Source organism: Ipomoea nil, unplaced genomic scaffold (assembly GCF_001879475.1).
Source record: "Ipomoea nil cultivar Tokyo-kokei standard unplaced genomic scaffold, Asagao_1.1 scaffold3169, whole genome shotgun sequence".
NCBI classification, from domain to species: Eukaryota; Viridiplantae; Streptophyta; class Magnoliopsida; order Solanales; family Convolvulaceae; genus Ipomoea; species Ipomoea nil.
Genome location: NW_017619597.1, coordinates 1,541,457 through 1,556,619, shown reverse-complemented (window position 1 = coordinate 1,556,619; position 15,163 = coordinate 1,541,457). Strand labels below are relative to the sequence as shown.

At 36.6% G+C, this 15,163-nt stretch overlaps 1 protein-coding gene across 1 annotated transcript; it reads right to left on the bottom strand.

Annotated features, from left to right (window-relative positions):
* Window positions 1-5,206: 5,206 nt before the first annotated feature.
* LOC109167526 lies at window positions 5,207-8,356 on the bottom strand. The gene is made up of 5 exons (XM_019316547.1): window positions 7,803-8,356; window positions 7,620-7,758; window positions 7,478-7,502; window positions 6,964-7,211; window positions 5,207-5,287 (listed from the first exon to the last, which is right to left on the bottom strand). The coding sequence occupies exons 1-5, from the start codon at window positions 8,354-8,356 to the stop codon at window positions 5,207-5,209; spliced, it is 1,047 nt and encodes a 348-aa protein (XP_019172092.1).
* Between the last annotated feature and the right edge of the window lie 6,807 nt (window positions 8,357-15,163).

Below are 15,163 nucleotides of genomic sequence, written 5' to 3'. Positions count from 1 at the left end.
GATAAGACGCCCGAAGAAGCTTGGAGTGGGAGAAAACCCTCTATCAAATATCTCAAGGTTTTTGGATGTTTGGCATATGCCACGTGCCGGATCCATTGAGAAAGAAGTTGGATGGTAAAGGTGAGAAATGCATATTCATTGGTTATAGTGACGCTTCAAAGGCTTATAAACTATACAATCCTGAAACTAAAAAGGTTGTTATAAGTCGTGATGCCACTTTTGATGAATATGGTGCCTGGGATTGGTTAGCTAAAGATGAAAGTTCAGTTGTTATTCCTGCTGTTGAAAATATTGTTGAAGAGCAACCGATTCCAGATAATGTCCAGTCTCCTTCACAGCCAGAATCGTCAGTTCGGCGATCTCAGCGCGAGCGCCACTTACCAGCTCGCTTGCAAGATTATGTTTTGGGTCATGATAATGACCTGTCTGATGAAGAGATTGTTCAATTTGCTCTCTTTGCAGATTGTGATCCTTTAACTTTTGAGGAGGCTGCTACATAAACTCATTGGCTTAAGGCGATGGATGAGGAGATACGTGCCATTGAAAAGAATGGTACCTGGGAGTTAACAGATTTACCTCCTGGAAAGAAGCCGATTGGAGTAAAGTGGGTTTACAGAACGAAGTACAAATCAAATGGAGAAATTGACCGTTTTAAGGCACGGTTGGTAGCAAAGGGTTACAAGCAAAAACCAGGTATTGATTATTTTGAGGTTTTTGCTCCTGTAAGTAGACTTGATACAGTTCGAATGGTTATTTCTCTTGCTGCTCAAAAATGATTGGAAATTGCATCAAATGGATGTCAAGTCTGCTTTTTTGAATGGTTTTCTTGAAGAAGAAATATATGTTGAACAACCTGCAGGATTTCTGAAGAAAGGGGAGGAAAATAAAGTGTACAGGTTGAGAAAAGCTTTGTATGGCTTAAAGCAAGCGCCTAGGGCGTGGTATGGTTGCATTGATTCATATTTTGTTGAAAGTGGTTTTATGAGATGTCCTCATGAACACACTTTGTATGTCAAATGCACGGATTCTGGTGATATTGTTCTAATCTGTATGTATGTTGATGATCTGGTTTTTACTGGAAATAACTTGAAGTTAATCTCAGAATTCAGGGAGGCACTCATTAAGAGGTTTGAAATGACCGATATGGGCCTTATGTCTTACTTTCTTGGCCTTGAGGTTGTTCAGATGGATGGTGGAATCTTTATTTCACAAAAGAAGTATGCTGTTGATATTTTGAAAAAGTTCAAAATGGAAAACTCCAAACCAGCTTCAACTCCGGTAGCTGAAAAGTTAAAGGTGTCCAAAGATGAGTGTGGTAAGAATGTGAATGTTACGTCTTATAAAAGCTTAATTGGGAGTTTGAGGTATCTGGTGGCAACAAGGCCAGATATTTCTTTTGGAGTTGGAATACTTAGCAGATTCATGGAGGAACCAAAAGAATCACATTGGGCTGCAGCAAAGCGATTCTGAGATATGTCAAAGGTACGAGTAATGGTGGAATTTTTTACTCTACAATGAAGCTGTGAAACTTGTTGGGTATACAGACAGTGATTGGGCTGGAGATGTTGAGACCAGAAAAAGCACATCAGGATATGCCTTCTATCTTGGTTCAGCCATATTTTCTTGGTCTTCAAAGAAGCAGCAGATTGTAGCACTTTCACCCGCAGAAGCAGAATATATTGCAGCCAGCAAACTGTGCTACTCAAGCAGTTTGGCTGAGGAGAATTTTGGAGTTCTTACAACACGAGCAGGAAGCACCTACGACTATTTTTTGTGACAACAAGTCAGCAATTTCGTTGTCCAAAAATCCAGTCTTTCATGGTCGTAGCAAACACATTGATATCAAGTATCACAAAATTAGAGAGTTGGTTGCTGAAAAGCAAATCAACATTGAGTATTGTTCAAGTGAATGTCAAGTTGCAGATATCTTTACGAAGCCGTTGAAGACGGAGACATTTCTTAAATTGAAGAATGAAATTGGGATGACCAATATATCCAACTTGGTTTAAAGGAGGCAATGTTATAATAATATTAGTAATAATATTATTATTAATTAAACCAAGTCAATATTAAAATGAAATGTGAGGTGTGTGAATGTGAACGTGGGTTATGCAGCATTACTACGTGGATCATGGGATTAGCAATACATGCACCATTAGTCCTAAATTGTAGCTATGTTTATTATTCTTCTTTTTAGTATAAATAGGCTGTGTATCCACACTTCCAAAATTATCAATCAAGTTAATTCAATTCTTCCTTCTCTCTCTCTTCTCAAATATATATTATATATATATTATAGATATATTATATTATATTTAATATATATTATATTAAATATATTATATTTAATATATCTTACAGTATTAAAAAAAAAAAGTAACATTAAAAATTGAAAAAGAAGAGGAAAATCAGGAAAGTAAAGTCTTGAAATGAATGTCCTATTACCTTTTACACGCATTTTTAGGAATCAACAAAAGAGATACCAGTTTTCTATTTTTAACATTGTGTAAGAGGTGCTGTCCAATGTCCTATTTACTTTTTATACGCATTAGGAATGAGAGGAGGGAATGGGTTAGCATTTACTCTATAAAAAAAGTGTTGCAGTGATGTGATTGAAGAAGAAAAAATACCGAATGGATGGGATTGACACATTTCTGTATAAAATTATAAAGTATTATTATATTATATTTTTTTTATACCCACAAGGTTAGTTTAGAAAAAATAAAGTTAGTAGTGTTTGTATTAAAAAGTGGACAATATTTTGGAACAGACTAAAAGGGAAAGTAAGAAAAGTAAAATGGGACGGAGGGAATAAGTACTCTATTCTTTATTATACTTGTTGTGATTGGTATGTACGTTAGCCTTTAGCTCTTAAGCGGAGAGTTTTAAGATTGAATCAACAATATAAAAGTAAAATGTTCTTCTGATGTGCAGTAGTATAGCAGGCGAGGGCAGTGATGACCAGCGAATGGTTGTTTTTAGTCTTATAGATAAAGACCATAAAAACTTAGGGTGTGCTTCGAAACTTGAAAATTATTTCTAAAATTATTTTTTGAGTTTTCAGTGTTTAGCAAGATTTGAAAAATTAAAGTAATGGAGAATGATGTCCGGTCAAAGAGAAAAATGCTTTTGTTTTCTTCAAAAACAAGTTCCCCTCTTTTGAGGGGTAGTCATTTTATAATTTCCAGATTCACAGGGCTTCTTCTTCCTCGCTTCTTTGATCTTCCTTGGCTTCTTTCGCGACTTCTTTTATGGCCATCTTGCGCGACTTCTTCCTCGGCCATCCCGATGTCTACTTTCTTCCACGTCTTTCTTCATCATGTGGTCCAAGATTTTATTTTTGTTTTTATTTTTTTTTTTAAAATTTGATGAAAACCCACAGCTGGTTTCGAAAACCAAAAACTAATTTTGGAAACCAAATCACTAGTTTCCGGCCGAAAACCAAAGCATCGGTTTCGGGCCCTACCACTGCCCTCCACCTGCCCTCTTCGTGCCCTACCACTGCACACCACAATAATATTTGCGATGTGTATAAGAGGCTGTTAAGCACGGTTCGGGCACATGAGGCTGCATGGCAATCGAGGTTCCACCACCATGAAGTAAATACAAATTAGTTAAATAGCTGAAGGGCATTCTTGTCTTTCAATTTTCATTCTTTTCATTATGTTATGTCTATTTTACCTATACTATATAAAGATGACGTAACTACATTCTATTCTAGAACTACTTACCACTTGTAATAAACCAATTCAGTTTCTTCTAATATGAACTCTGTTTCTCCATTTTTGCTGTGATTTGAGCTCTTCCATCACGGTATCATAGTGACCGCTGCGATCAAGAATGAATAGAAATTCAATGATCGCAATAGAAATTGATCGGAATCTTAATCGAACAACAACAGCAACATTGAATCGAAATCTAACTTCTGGAGATTCTCAAACTGGTTCATTACATCAAGGTAGGCCAGTTATGAAGAATACAGAAGCATAATCGGAGAAACTTGGCAGAAAAAGAGGAGAAAGTTACATTAATTTGGCGAAATTTGTGAATGAAAGACCACCTTTTGATGTGATTAGGGCAGAATTTAGAAGGAATTCCCTATCAGTGGCTCGGCACACATTGGATCGATTAATACCAAGCAAGTTCTGATTCGATTCTCACTGGAAGAGGATTGCATGAAGATTTTAGCTAGAGTTCAAGCGTTGATCGAGAACAAGCTAGTTTGGTTCTCGTGATGGTCGACGGGGTGGAATGTGAGAAAATACCTACCTTTAATTCACAATTCAACGCCCTAGTGGTAAACGAAAAACCTTGTTCAGGCGGCTCAGCAATTTATCATCAATCATCATAGATTGGGAACCGAATAGACGTACAGCTCCGGTACCAGTGGTATCGGTGCAATCGGTGCCACTAGTATAAAAAATCACATCCGCTACACCTCTAAAAGCTAAGTGTTTTCGCTACACCTGTAAAGGTGTAGCGAAATCCAGTGTCGCTAAAAGTGCATACTTTCCGACCCGTACAGGATGTAGCGGAAAGCCAAAAATATTAATTTTTTTTTCATTAAATATTGACTTTCCGCTACACCCTCTCCGTTGAGGGTGTAGCGGAGAGTCATTTAAAAAAAAAATTCAAGCCTTTCCGCTACACCCTCTCAGTTGAGGATGTAGTTGAAAGTATTATTAAAAAAAAATCAAAATTTCGCTACACCCTCCGAGAGGGTGCCACAGAGTTTCTTTTAAAAAATAAATATGTTCTGCAAAAGTTTGTGTTTTTTTATTATTCAATTTAATTTTTTAAAACCAACAATTAATATCCTGTACAAAAATCTTTAAAAACCAATACAACAATTTACAAACTAATTCAACAATTAACAATCAACAGAATATACTTATAATTATCAACACAATATACTTATAACAATCAACACAATATACTTAGGCTCTTGAATTATCTCTAAGTTTATGTACCTCTATCATGAAATCTTTCTTTCAGTTTTCGCCTTAGTTCCAAATATTCCAACTCCACCATTGAAGGCTCATGTTTTTTCCTCATGTATCAATAGGAACAACATCATACAGTCTGCAAACTTCATGTAGTGCTTCATCATCCTTCTTACCCCTTCTACTCTTCCATATTTGCTCAAATCAAGCATTTTTTGACAAATCCTAGAAAGATAAATTACAGATTTTATCAAAGGAATCTATCATATAGGAGGATTGAAATATTGAAACTTTCCTCTGCTAGAAGCTGAGTTTTCACATCTAACCCTGCAGACCAATGATACCTGCAAAATGTGAATATGATGTTAGTTTTTAGGAAGTGCTTAAAATGGAAACAAGCAGGTGACCAGAAAGAATCCCCCGCCATGTATATAAAGATCTTCTAATTCTGTGTTCTATTGACAATCAATTCACATTCTAAATCTGTGTCATCAGCATAAACTTTCTGTCTTACATTATTAAGCAAATCTAGTTTTTATGAAGCAAACAAAAACTGAAAACAAACAAAATGAAGAAGAAAGATCAAATAAACCCCCAAAGCTTGCTCCTAAAGCTCTAAAATATATTCATTATATTGATGTGTAATAGAGGCATTGTCAAAAACTGAAAAGTTATTGTTTCTCCATAAGCATACAGCGCGCTATAGTGTGCTTAGTACGCACTACTCACATCTGGACAACTAGGTCTTAGTCTTCATGCCAGCTCTGTACAAACTATCTTCAAAGATAGATTTTCTTACAATGTTTTATTATGGATTTATGGATGAATCTTTTACACTAGGTTCAATCATTTTACCATCTCCCCAAGCATGCTACTTTAACTCTTTAAGTGTAATTAAAATTAAGTAGAATAGTTGAAACCAGCTTCACCAATGCCCTCCTCCCCTCTAACCAAATCTACACCTTGTCTACATGTAAGATAATATTTCCATTATTTGCTTTCATCATAAACCTAGAACTTTAAAGAACATTTTTTCACAATACACTAGACTTTGTAATGTCTAATTGCCGGATTACTCTCTCTAACAAAAGAACATACTACTTTAAACAAGTTAAAGCTAAACCTCAATCACATGGGTCAATGGGAACTAGGATTCATACCTTTACCATTCACAAAAACAACATAGTATGCTTAAACGTGCGGTATCCCCATCACCATTCGTTGGTCACCACTGCCTTTGCCCTACATGTGACAACTCAAAAATAATTTTCTAAATTCTATTATGAACATAATGTTCAGTAATTATGAACATAGAATTGTGTCCACCTTGCAAGGTGGACACGGTTCCACGGCATAACGAAACATATATGCATGCATGCATGACGGTGGAGGAAAATTCAAATCTGCAGGCACACGGTAATACTGAGGATCAGGAAATACGGCAGCTGCTACAGGCTGAGCCAGCGGAGCATTATCTCCACCCACAACTACCATGGAGCTTCATGTACCCGAAGAGTGCTTAACGGATCATTAAACTGCCTCCCACACACACACAACAAATATAATTCTAGGGTGGGTAGGGGAGGAGGTGGCGGTGCATTGTTACATTTTAAATTGCTTAAAGGTTGAAATGAGGTAGCAGTGATGATCAGTGAATGGTGGCGGGGAATTAATATACATACTGCCCTCCATCTGCTCTCTTCCTGCCCTACCACTGCACACAAATTTTAAAAATAATCTTCTTTTATTTTTAATGTTATTCATGGTCGACCACCACCGCTTCTTCCCTGAGGATGACATCTGATGTTTTGGACTGTCATCAACAACCGATTTTTTCGAAGAATGACGACCTTCTTTCCAAGGATGGCGTCACGACCTTCTTCCAGATTTGGAAGAAGGTTGCCACTGTATTGAGTAATGGTAGGTTTGCTTGAAATTTTAAACTCCTTGCCACAACTAGAATATGACCATGTTTCCTCTCAACAACACTATTTTGTTGAGGAGTGTAGACACAAGATACTTGGTGTAAAATCCCTTTGCTTTGGAAGAATTCTGTCATGGCAAATTCCTTGCCATTATCTGACCTTATGCACTTAACCTGCCTTCCAAATTGTGCATTAGCCAGTTCACAAAAAGTCTGCAAAATTTGTCTGACTTCACTTTTCTTTCTCATTAGATAAATCCAAGTTGCTCTACTATAATCATCTACCAAAGTTAGGAAGTATTGATGACCATAAACTGTGGGGGTGTGATAAGGTCTCCATATGTCTGCATGGGCAAGATCAAAGCAATTTGCAGAAACAGAAGAGCTAGATTGAAAAGGAAGTCTTCTTTACTTTGCATAGTGACAATATTCACAAGCACTTGGCTTGTCATTACAAATGTTATTATCTAACTTGTGCAGAATTCTAACTTTGCCCTCAGAAGGGTGACCTAACCTAGCATGCCAATGGCCACACACATTGACAGTAGGTTTACAAGAATTGAAAATGGAAAAAAAAGTTGATAGAGGCCCTTCTTCAATTCAGTCATACCAATCATCTTCCCATGGTGTTGATCCTGTATAATGCACTGATTAGAGTGGAATAATATGTGACACTGTGATCTTGTGGTAAGCTCACCCAAGGAGATTAAGTTGTAATGAAAGATAGGCACACACAACACATTCAAGAGTACCATGTCAGCAGACAGTTGAGCAGTCCCAATATGGGAAACTTGAGCCTGATTTCCATTGGGTAAATCAACTAGGACTCCTTTAACTTCTTTGGGGTTGTGCAACAAACTCACATCACAGAAAATGTGGTGTGTTGCACCACTATCAAGAATCCATAAGGAATTAGAACTGACCAAGTTACAGACAAGATTAATCGATTTACCTTCCAGTTGCTATCTGGAACAAAACTTGCTGCTATGGCATTGGCTTGGGGGGAACAGATAGAATTATCACTGAGAGGAGAGCTATTGTTGGCTTTCTCATACTTCATAAATTCCAGAAATCTCCTGAAGTCTTCTTGATGCATAGAGGGTATGGTCTGAGGTGAATCATCCCCTTGTACAGCAGCCTGAACCTGATTAACGGCCCCTGAGTTCTTGTTCCTTTTCCAGCCAGGAGGATACCCATGCTTTTTATAGCATTTGTCAATGGTGTGTCCAGTGTACCCACAATAACTACACACTGGTTTTTGTTTTTGGCCAGAAAAGGATCTTTTACTTGAGTTCTCATACTTTGTGAAGAAGGCACTTGCCCTTGACAAACTCTCTCCCAGATTTCCTTGTTCATCCGTTACTTGCCTCTCTTGTTGAGAGACCATAGCAAAGGCTTCTCCAACATCAGGCAAAGGCTTCATTAGCATTATTTGACGCTTGGTGTTGGAGAAATTTTCATTCAATCCAATGAGAAAAGCAGACAACATATCATTTTCTAATATACCCTACTCTTTTCAGCCAATTTCCTTCCACATTCACACCTTGGTGAACATTCACACGAAGGAGTAGGTCTTAAAACAGACAATTCATCCCAAAGAAGCTTCAGATGAGTGATGTAATCATTAACAGATGAGTTACCTTGCTTTATTTGATAGATCTCTGCCTGTATTTCTGCAATGCGAAAGACATCTTGCTGACTGAATCTCTTCTTCAAGTCTTTCCAGATTCCCTCTGCTGTATTGATCCAAAGAACACTCCTTCCAATGGTAGGTGACACAGCTCTAAGGATCCTGGACAAGACCATGGTATTACATTGATCCCAATAGAAGTAACGAACATCTGTTCTGCTTGGGATCTCCATAGTGCCATCTACAAAAACCATCTTGTTCTTTGACCTCAAGGACATTTCCATGGCCCGGCCCTCGCCCATGGATGGTAGTTGGATCTCCCTTCTAGTTGAGCAGTCACGAGTTGCAACGAAGGACTTTCATTCGGATGGAGGTGCAAAGGATCCACTCGATCTTTAGGATCATAAGGAGCAAGATTGGGTACTGGATTTGGTGTGGTGTTGTTACCAGAGTTTGCTGCCATTGTTGGACGAACCGTATTCAATAATGGTGCTTGCCAAGCCATGTCTCTGATACCATATTGAGTAATATGAAGGAGAGGAAAAAAGAACACCGTATATTGAAACTAAATGATCAACCTATACACAATGCAGGTTGAGTTCTATATAGCTAGTACAGAGAGATAGGAGGGAAAAACAGTTAAAGATGAAAACTAACTAACTGCTTCATAACAAGCCTAACTAACTGCTAATGAGCTAACTGGCTGATCTTCACTTGCTTGTTTGCATGAGCCTCCTGTATGTGTTAACACACTGCCGCGTTGCCTTCTTCTAGATTTGGAGATGGGAACGCATGTACAGGTCATGATGATGACTTCTTAATTCAGTCGATTTCAATTCATATATAAATTCATACATATATGTATAAATTAAAAATGTATTAAAAAAGAAAGTAAAATTAAAAATTGAAAGATAAGAGGAAAATCAGGAATGTAACAGTACTCTATTCTTTATTATACTTTTTCTTTTCTTCGTTAGGAGCCACTTTATCGTGTGTCAGACAAAAGCTATACTTCACAAAAAAAACATGACCTCAACTTTAAGCTTGTGAATTCTGATTGGAATTGAACCATTAAAATGACTTCCATAAAATATTTTTTGAAAAATAAATTGATAGATTTAATTAATCTGGGGTAATCCGAATTATTAAACTCGATAATAATAAGACTAGGATAATGCGATAATAAAGACGATAAATGTGTGTCGCAGGAACTGCTTTTGTATTGATAATTGTTGTAGGAGAATTAAAAGGTGAATGTAATATTAAATAAGACCAAGAAGTAGATACCCCAAACAAGACAAGAATGCTTATTTATATACCAAGCTCCCATCCAACTGCCCCATGAGAATAGGGTGGGCGGTTGGATCACCTTTGACTAGGTCCACGTGCACACCCGGGGCCTAGGACACCTCCACCGAAGTCGCCTTCCGCTACGGGCCCACGGTTCGTGGCAGCCCTAACTGTGGTCATAAATCATTCTTCAAAAAACATTCTCTTTTTTCGTTTTTGATTGCGTTCCAGAAAACTCTATTGGTGTGTTTGATTTATTTTTTGAAAATGAACAAAATTATATAATTAATTATTTTAATTGTTTTGTTTAAAATCTAACAACATTTATACTAATATTCTAATAATATAATTAAACATTTTAATTTTGTCTATTATCATCACTCATCTTTAAACACAAACATTCTTATTATCCAAGCAATTCTAGGAGAAAATAAGGTATGTATAAAAAAAAAAAAACATTGGTGGATTATTTATATAAAATGAGTGCTATTTAAAAATAATTTTTTTAAAAAAAAAACAAACAAACAAAAACACTAACACTAGAACCAGAGCACTGGTTTATGGTTTCCGGCGGAAACCGGTGCTTTGGTTTCTGGCGAAAACCAGTAATATGGTTTCCAGAACCAGTGCTTTGGTTTCCGGAAAACAGCTATATTATGTGTTTTCATCAATTTTCTTTAAAAAAAATAAATCTTGAACCAGAAGATGAAGAAAGACGTGGGAGAAGGTAGACAGAGGGATGGCCGAGGTAGAAGTCGCAGATGAAGTTGAGGAAGAAGAATCGGAAGAAGCAAGGAAGAAGACTAAAACCATTCACAGAAATAACGTAGTACGCTTAAACGTACGGTATCCCCACCACTATTCATTGGTTATCACTGCCTTAGCCCTGCCTTTCTACTGCACATCAGAAGAACATTGTGCTATCTTTCACACTGTCTAGACTACACGAGATAACCGAGAGTAGAGAGGCGCATTTTGTGAAGAAACCATTGGCCACGCAGTATATATATTGTCTTGACTTTTGGATTTCAATTCCTTGAATTGCATGAACTTTTTGAAGATGAGTCTTTGTATGATGATGTTCTTTTTGTTTTAACAGCTCCCAAGCACTTAGTTTTCGGGTACATGAGGCTCTATGGTAGTCGTGGGTGGAGACATGACTACCCTCAGTTTTTAAATAGAGGCCATTTCGACAATGTGCTACCACTATTTGAGTGAACTTTTTTTCTTCGTTCTAAAAGTTGTTTAAATTAGTCTGATCTAGCATGAGAATATAAAAAATTAAACAAGTTATTTGTCAATTTAGAGATAAATCACCATCAATCATGTGCTTACACATGAACAAAATGAGCGTGCAAAAAAAGAAGTTATAAAGGCACAATAATGCAGTCGTCACCTAATACTAGTAGTACGTTTAATCTATGTATATATTTACATATATAAATTAAAACTTCCCTAAAGAAGAAATCAAGAAAGTAAAATTAAAATTGAAAGTGGACAGGAAAATTAGGAACGTAATTAAGATATTTTTTAGTACTTTATTCTTTAATTTATTTCTTTTAAAAAAAAATTAAAGAGTCAATTTTCCGTGTGTCAGACAAAAGTTATATATGTTTCAAAAAAATCATGACCTTAGCTATACGTTTTTATCATCTTAATATGGAACCATTCACGAAAACAACATAGAATGCTTAAATGGTATTTTATGCTAACCTATCATCGTACAATTCTTTCCCCCCTGGTATACCTATCAACTGTGTAAACTAATTACATTCTTAACACTTTTGGATGAGTTTGATTGCAAGTTAATATAATAAGATAGGTGAGCTTATTATTATATTTCATGTAAGAAATTAGCACAATATTTATCATATATCTATTATCAAATGGTACATAATTACATATTGTTACTCCAAGGACAATGAAAGAAAACCTAAACAAAAATAAAACATGAAATAAAAAGAACATCATCATACAAAGACTCGTCTTCAAAAAGTTCATGCAAAGAACTCGGTTATCATGCAGTCCAGATAGTGTCAAAGATGTGCAGTACGTAGTATAGCAGGGCGAGGGCAGTGTTGGCCAGCGAATGGTTGTTTTAGTCTTATAGATGAAGACGATAAAAACTTAAGGTGTGCTTGGAAACTTGAAAAATGATTACTAAAAATTATTTTTTGAGTTTCCAGTGTTTGATAAAGTAATGGAAAATGATTTCTGGTCAAACAGAAAAATGTCTTTGTTTTATTGGAAAACAACTTCTCCTCTTTTGCGGGGAAGTCATTTTCCAGATTCACACGGCTTCTTCCGCGACTTCTTTCATGGCCATCTTGGGCGACTTCTTCCTCGGCCATTCCGGTGTCTACTTTCTCCCACGTCTTTCTTCATCTTGTGGTCCAAGATTTTTTTTTTTATGAAAACCCACAGCTAGTTTCCGAAAACCAGAGCACTGATTTTGGAAACCAAATCACTGGTTTCCGTGGAAAACCAAAGCATTGGTTTCAAGCCCTACCACTTGCCCACTTTGTGCCCAACCACTGCACACCACAATAATATTTGCGATGGCAATCGAGATTCCTCCTGTTTCTGATAGATAAGAATTTGGCAACGTGTTACCCCTACTGTGTACATGGTGGTTGTGGTTCCACCACCATTAAGTAAACACAAATTTGTGAATGAGAGACCTCCTTTGAATGTGATTAGGGCGAAATTTTAAAAGGAATTCCCTATCACGGGCTCAGCACACATTGGATTGATTAATACCAAGCAAGTTCTGATTCGATTCTCACTGGAAGAGGATTGCAAGAAGATTTTAGCAAGAGTTAAGCGGTGATCGAGAACAAGCTGGTTTGGTTCTCGCCGTGGTTGCCAAAGTGGAATGCGAGAAAAGACCTACCTTCAATTACAATTCAACGCCGCACTGGTAAACGAAAACCCTAGCTTGTTCAGGCGGCTCAGCAATTTATCATCAATGGATCATAGATTGGGAACCGAAGAGACAGCTCCGGCACCCAATGGTGTCGGTGCAATCGGTGCAATCGGTGCTCCAGGAAGTGATGACCTGACGGTGCACTATGGAGGCGAGGCTGAGCATTGTGATTGCTTGTGAAATTCTTACGGATTGCTTTAATTCTTTTACTAGTGCAGACGATTTGGAGATTAAGGAATTTTAAGCGGGGTGTGAAATTTTCCAAATATTACTGTGGTGTGCAGTGGTAGGGCACTATAAGGGCAGGTGGAGGGCAATATATTAAATCCCCGCCACCATTTACTGCTACCTAATTTTAACCTTAACATTCTTAATTTGAAGCAATTCAAAATGTCTACAAGATTTAGCTAATGCTAAACTCATTTTGTAAAGAAATCACTGATCAAAAGAATCCATGCAAGTTGGGGAAAAAATTAAAAAGAAGAAAAGAAAAAACGAAATGAAATTGTACTAAAGCTACCTACGATGTTAGAGATGGCAACGCATGTACATGTCATGATCATGCATGACTTCTTTAATTCATCCGATTTCAATTCATATATATATTCATGTACATACATGTAAAAATTAAAAATGTATTAAAAAGGAAAGTAAAATTAAAAATTGAAAGAGAACAGGAAAATCAGGAAAGTAATAGTACTCTATTCATTCTTGATTATGTTGCGTGAGATTATGCCCGATGGCTTTTAACTCCTACCCGATGAACTTATGCAGAATATATAATATGAATGAAGAGTGAAAGAAAACAAGAGACAATAGAATATAGGATAATCAGATTTCATTCATCAGCATCCCTTTATCAATACATTACAAGGATATATATAACTATCATCATAACGGAAAGCAATAATGACATATATAAATACTACCGTCACATCCTTTATACAATCTACACATAATGTCCACAAATAATATTTATAACAGATTTTATATATATATATATATATATATATATATATATATATATATATATATATATATATAGGAAAAAATAGCACTTTTTTCCTTGAGTTATATACTTATAGTACTTTCCCCACCTGTATTATTCAAGTGACTGTATTTTTTAATTCCCTTTGAAATGTTAAATGGACATATTTACCTTTAAAATAAATATTTTTTTTTTTTTGGAAAAAAATATTTCATTTTTTTTCTTCTCCAACAAATTAAAATAAATCTTAGCTTGGACCAGAATATCAAGAAAGACGTGGGAGAAGGTAGACACAAGGATGGCTGAGGTAGAAGTCGCGGAAGATGTTCGAGGAAGAAGAAGCGGAAGAAGTAAGGAAGAAAACTAAAACCATTCACTAAAACAACGTAGTATGCTTAAACATGCGGTACGGTATCTCCATCACCATTCCTTGGTCACCGTTGCCTTTGCCCTACCTTTGACAACCCAAAAATAATTTTCTAAATTCGATTATGAACATATAGTTCAGTAATTATGAACATAGAATCATGTCCACCTTACAAGGTGGACACGGTTCCATAGCATAACGATTGCTCGCTTTGAGTGGCGGGTTGATCCACCATATTATTAATTAAAGAGTAAATTTCAGTTTTGATCCGCTGACTATTGAAGCTGTGTTAATTGTAACCCCTGACTTTCAAAACTGTTAATTTAGTATCTTAACTATGCAATTATTGTCAATTTTTGTCATGCTAGTCAAATTACCGGTCAAATGTGACAGGAAAATTTTAAGTCAACAATTAAACATAATTGGATGGGGTAAATTCCTCAAACAAAAATAATGTTAGAGATGCATGTAAATACCCCAACACTTTTTGTGGTTGGTGAGGATTTCTTTACAAAAGGAATTTAGCGTTAGCTAAAGCATCAAAAACCAACCTCAACAAAAAAAAAAATGTAATTAAGGTTTTAATATATATTACAGTACAAACCGAAACATATATGCATGCATGCATGACGGTGGAGGAAAATTCAAATCTGCAGGCACACGGTAATAATGAGTATCAGGAAATACGGCAGCGGCTTCAGGCTGAGCTGGCGGAGCATTATCTCCACCCACAACTACCATGGAGCCTCATGTAAGAGTGCTTAAAGGATCATTAAACCGCCTCCCACACACACCAAATATAATTCTAGGGTGGGTAGGGGAGGAGGTGGCGGTGCATTTTTACATTTTAAATTGCTTAAAGGTTGAAATGAGGTAGCAGTGATGATCAGTGAATGGTGACGGGGAATTAATATACTGCCCTCCACCTGCTCTCATCCTGCCCTGCCACTGCACACAAATTTTAAAAATAATCTTTTATTTTTAATGTTGTTCATAGTCGACCACCATCGCTTCTTTCCCAGAGGATGACATCTAACGTTTTGGACTACCATCGACTACTGATTTTTCTGAAGAATGACGACTTTCTTTCCGAGG

Coding starts and splice junctions, on each gene's coding strand:
- LOC109167526 (XM_019316547.1), bottom strand. CDS start 8,356: ATGTTGTCTGCTTTTCTCATTGGATTGAATGAAAATTTCTCCAACACC. Junction 7,759..7,802: donor AAGGTAAATCGATTAATCTT/GTCTGTAACTTG, acceptor GATTCTTGATAG/TGGTGCAACACACCACATTT. Junction 5,288..6,963: donor GCAAAGGGATTTTACACCAA/GTATCTTGTGTC, acceptor CACATTTTGCAG/GTATCATTGGTCTGCAGGGT.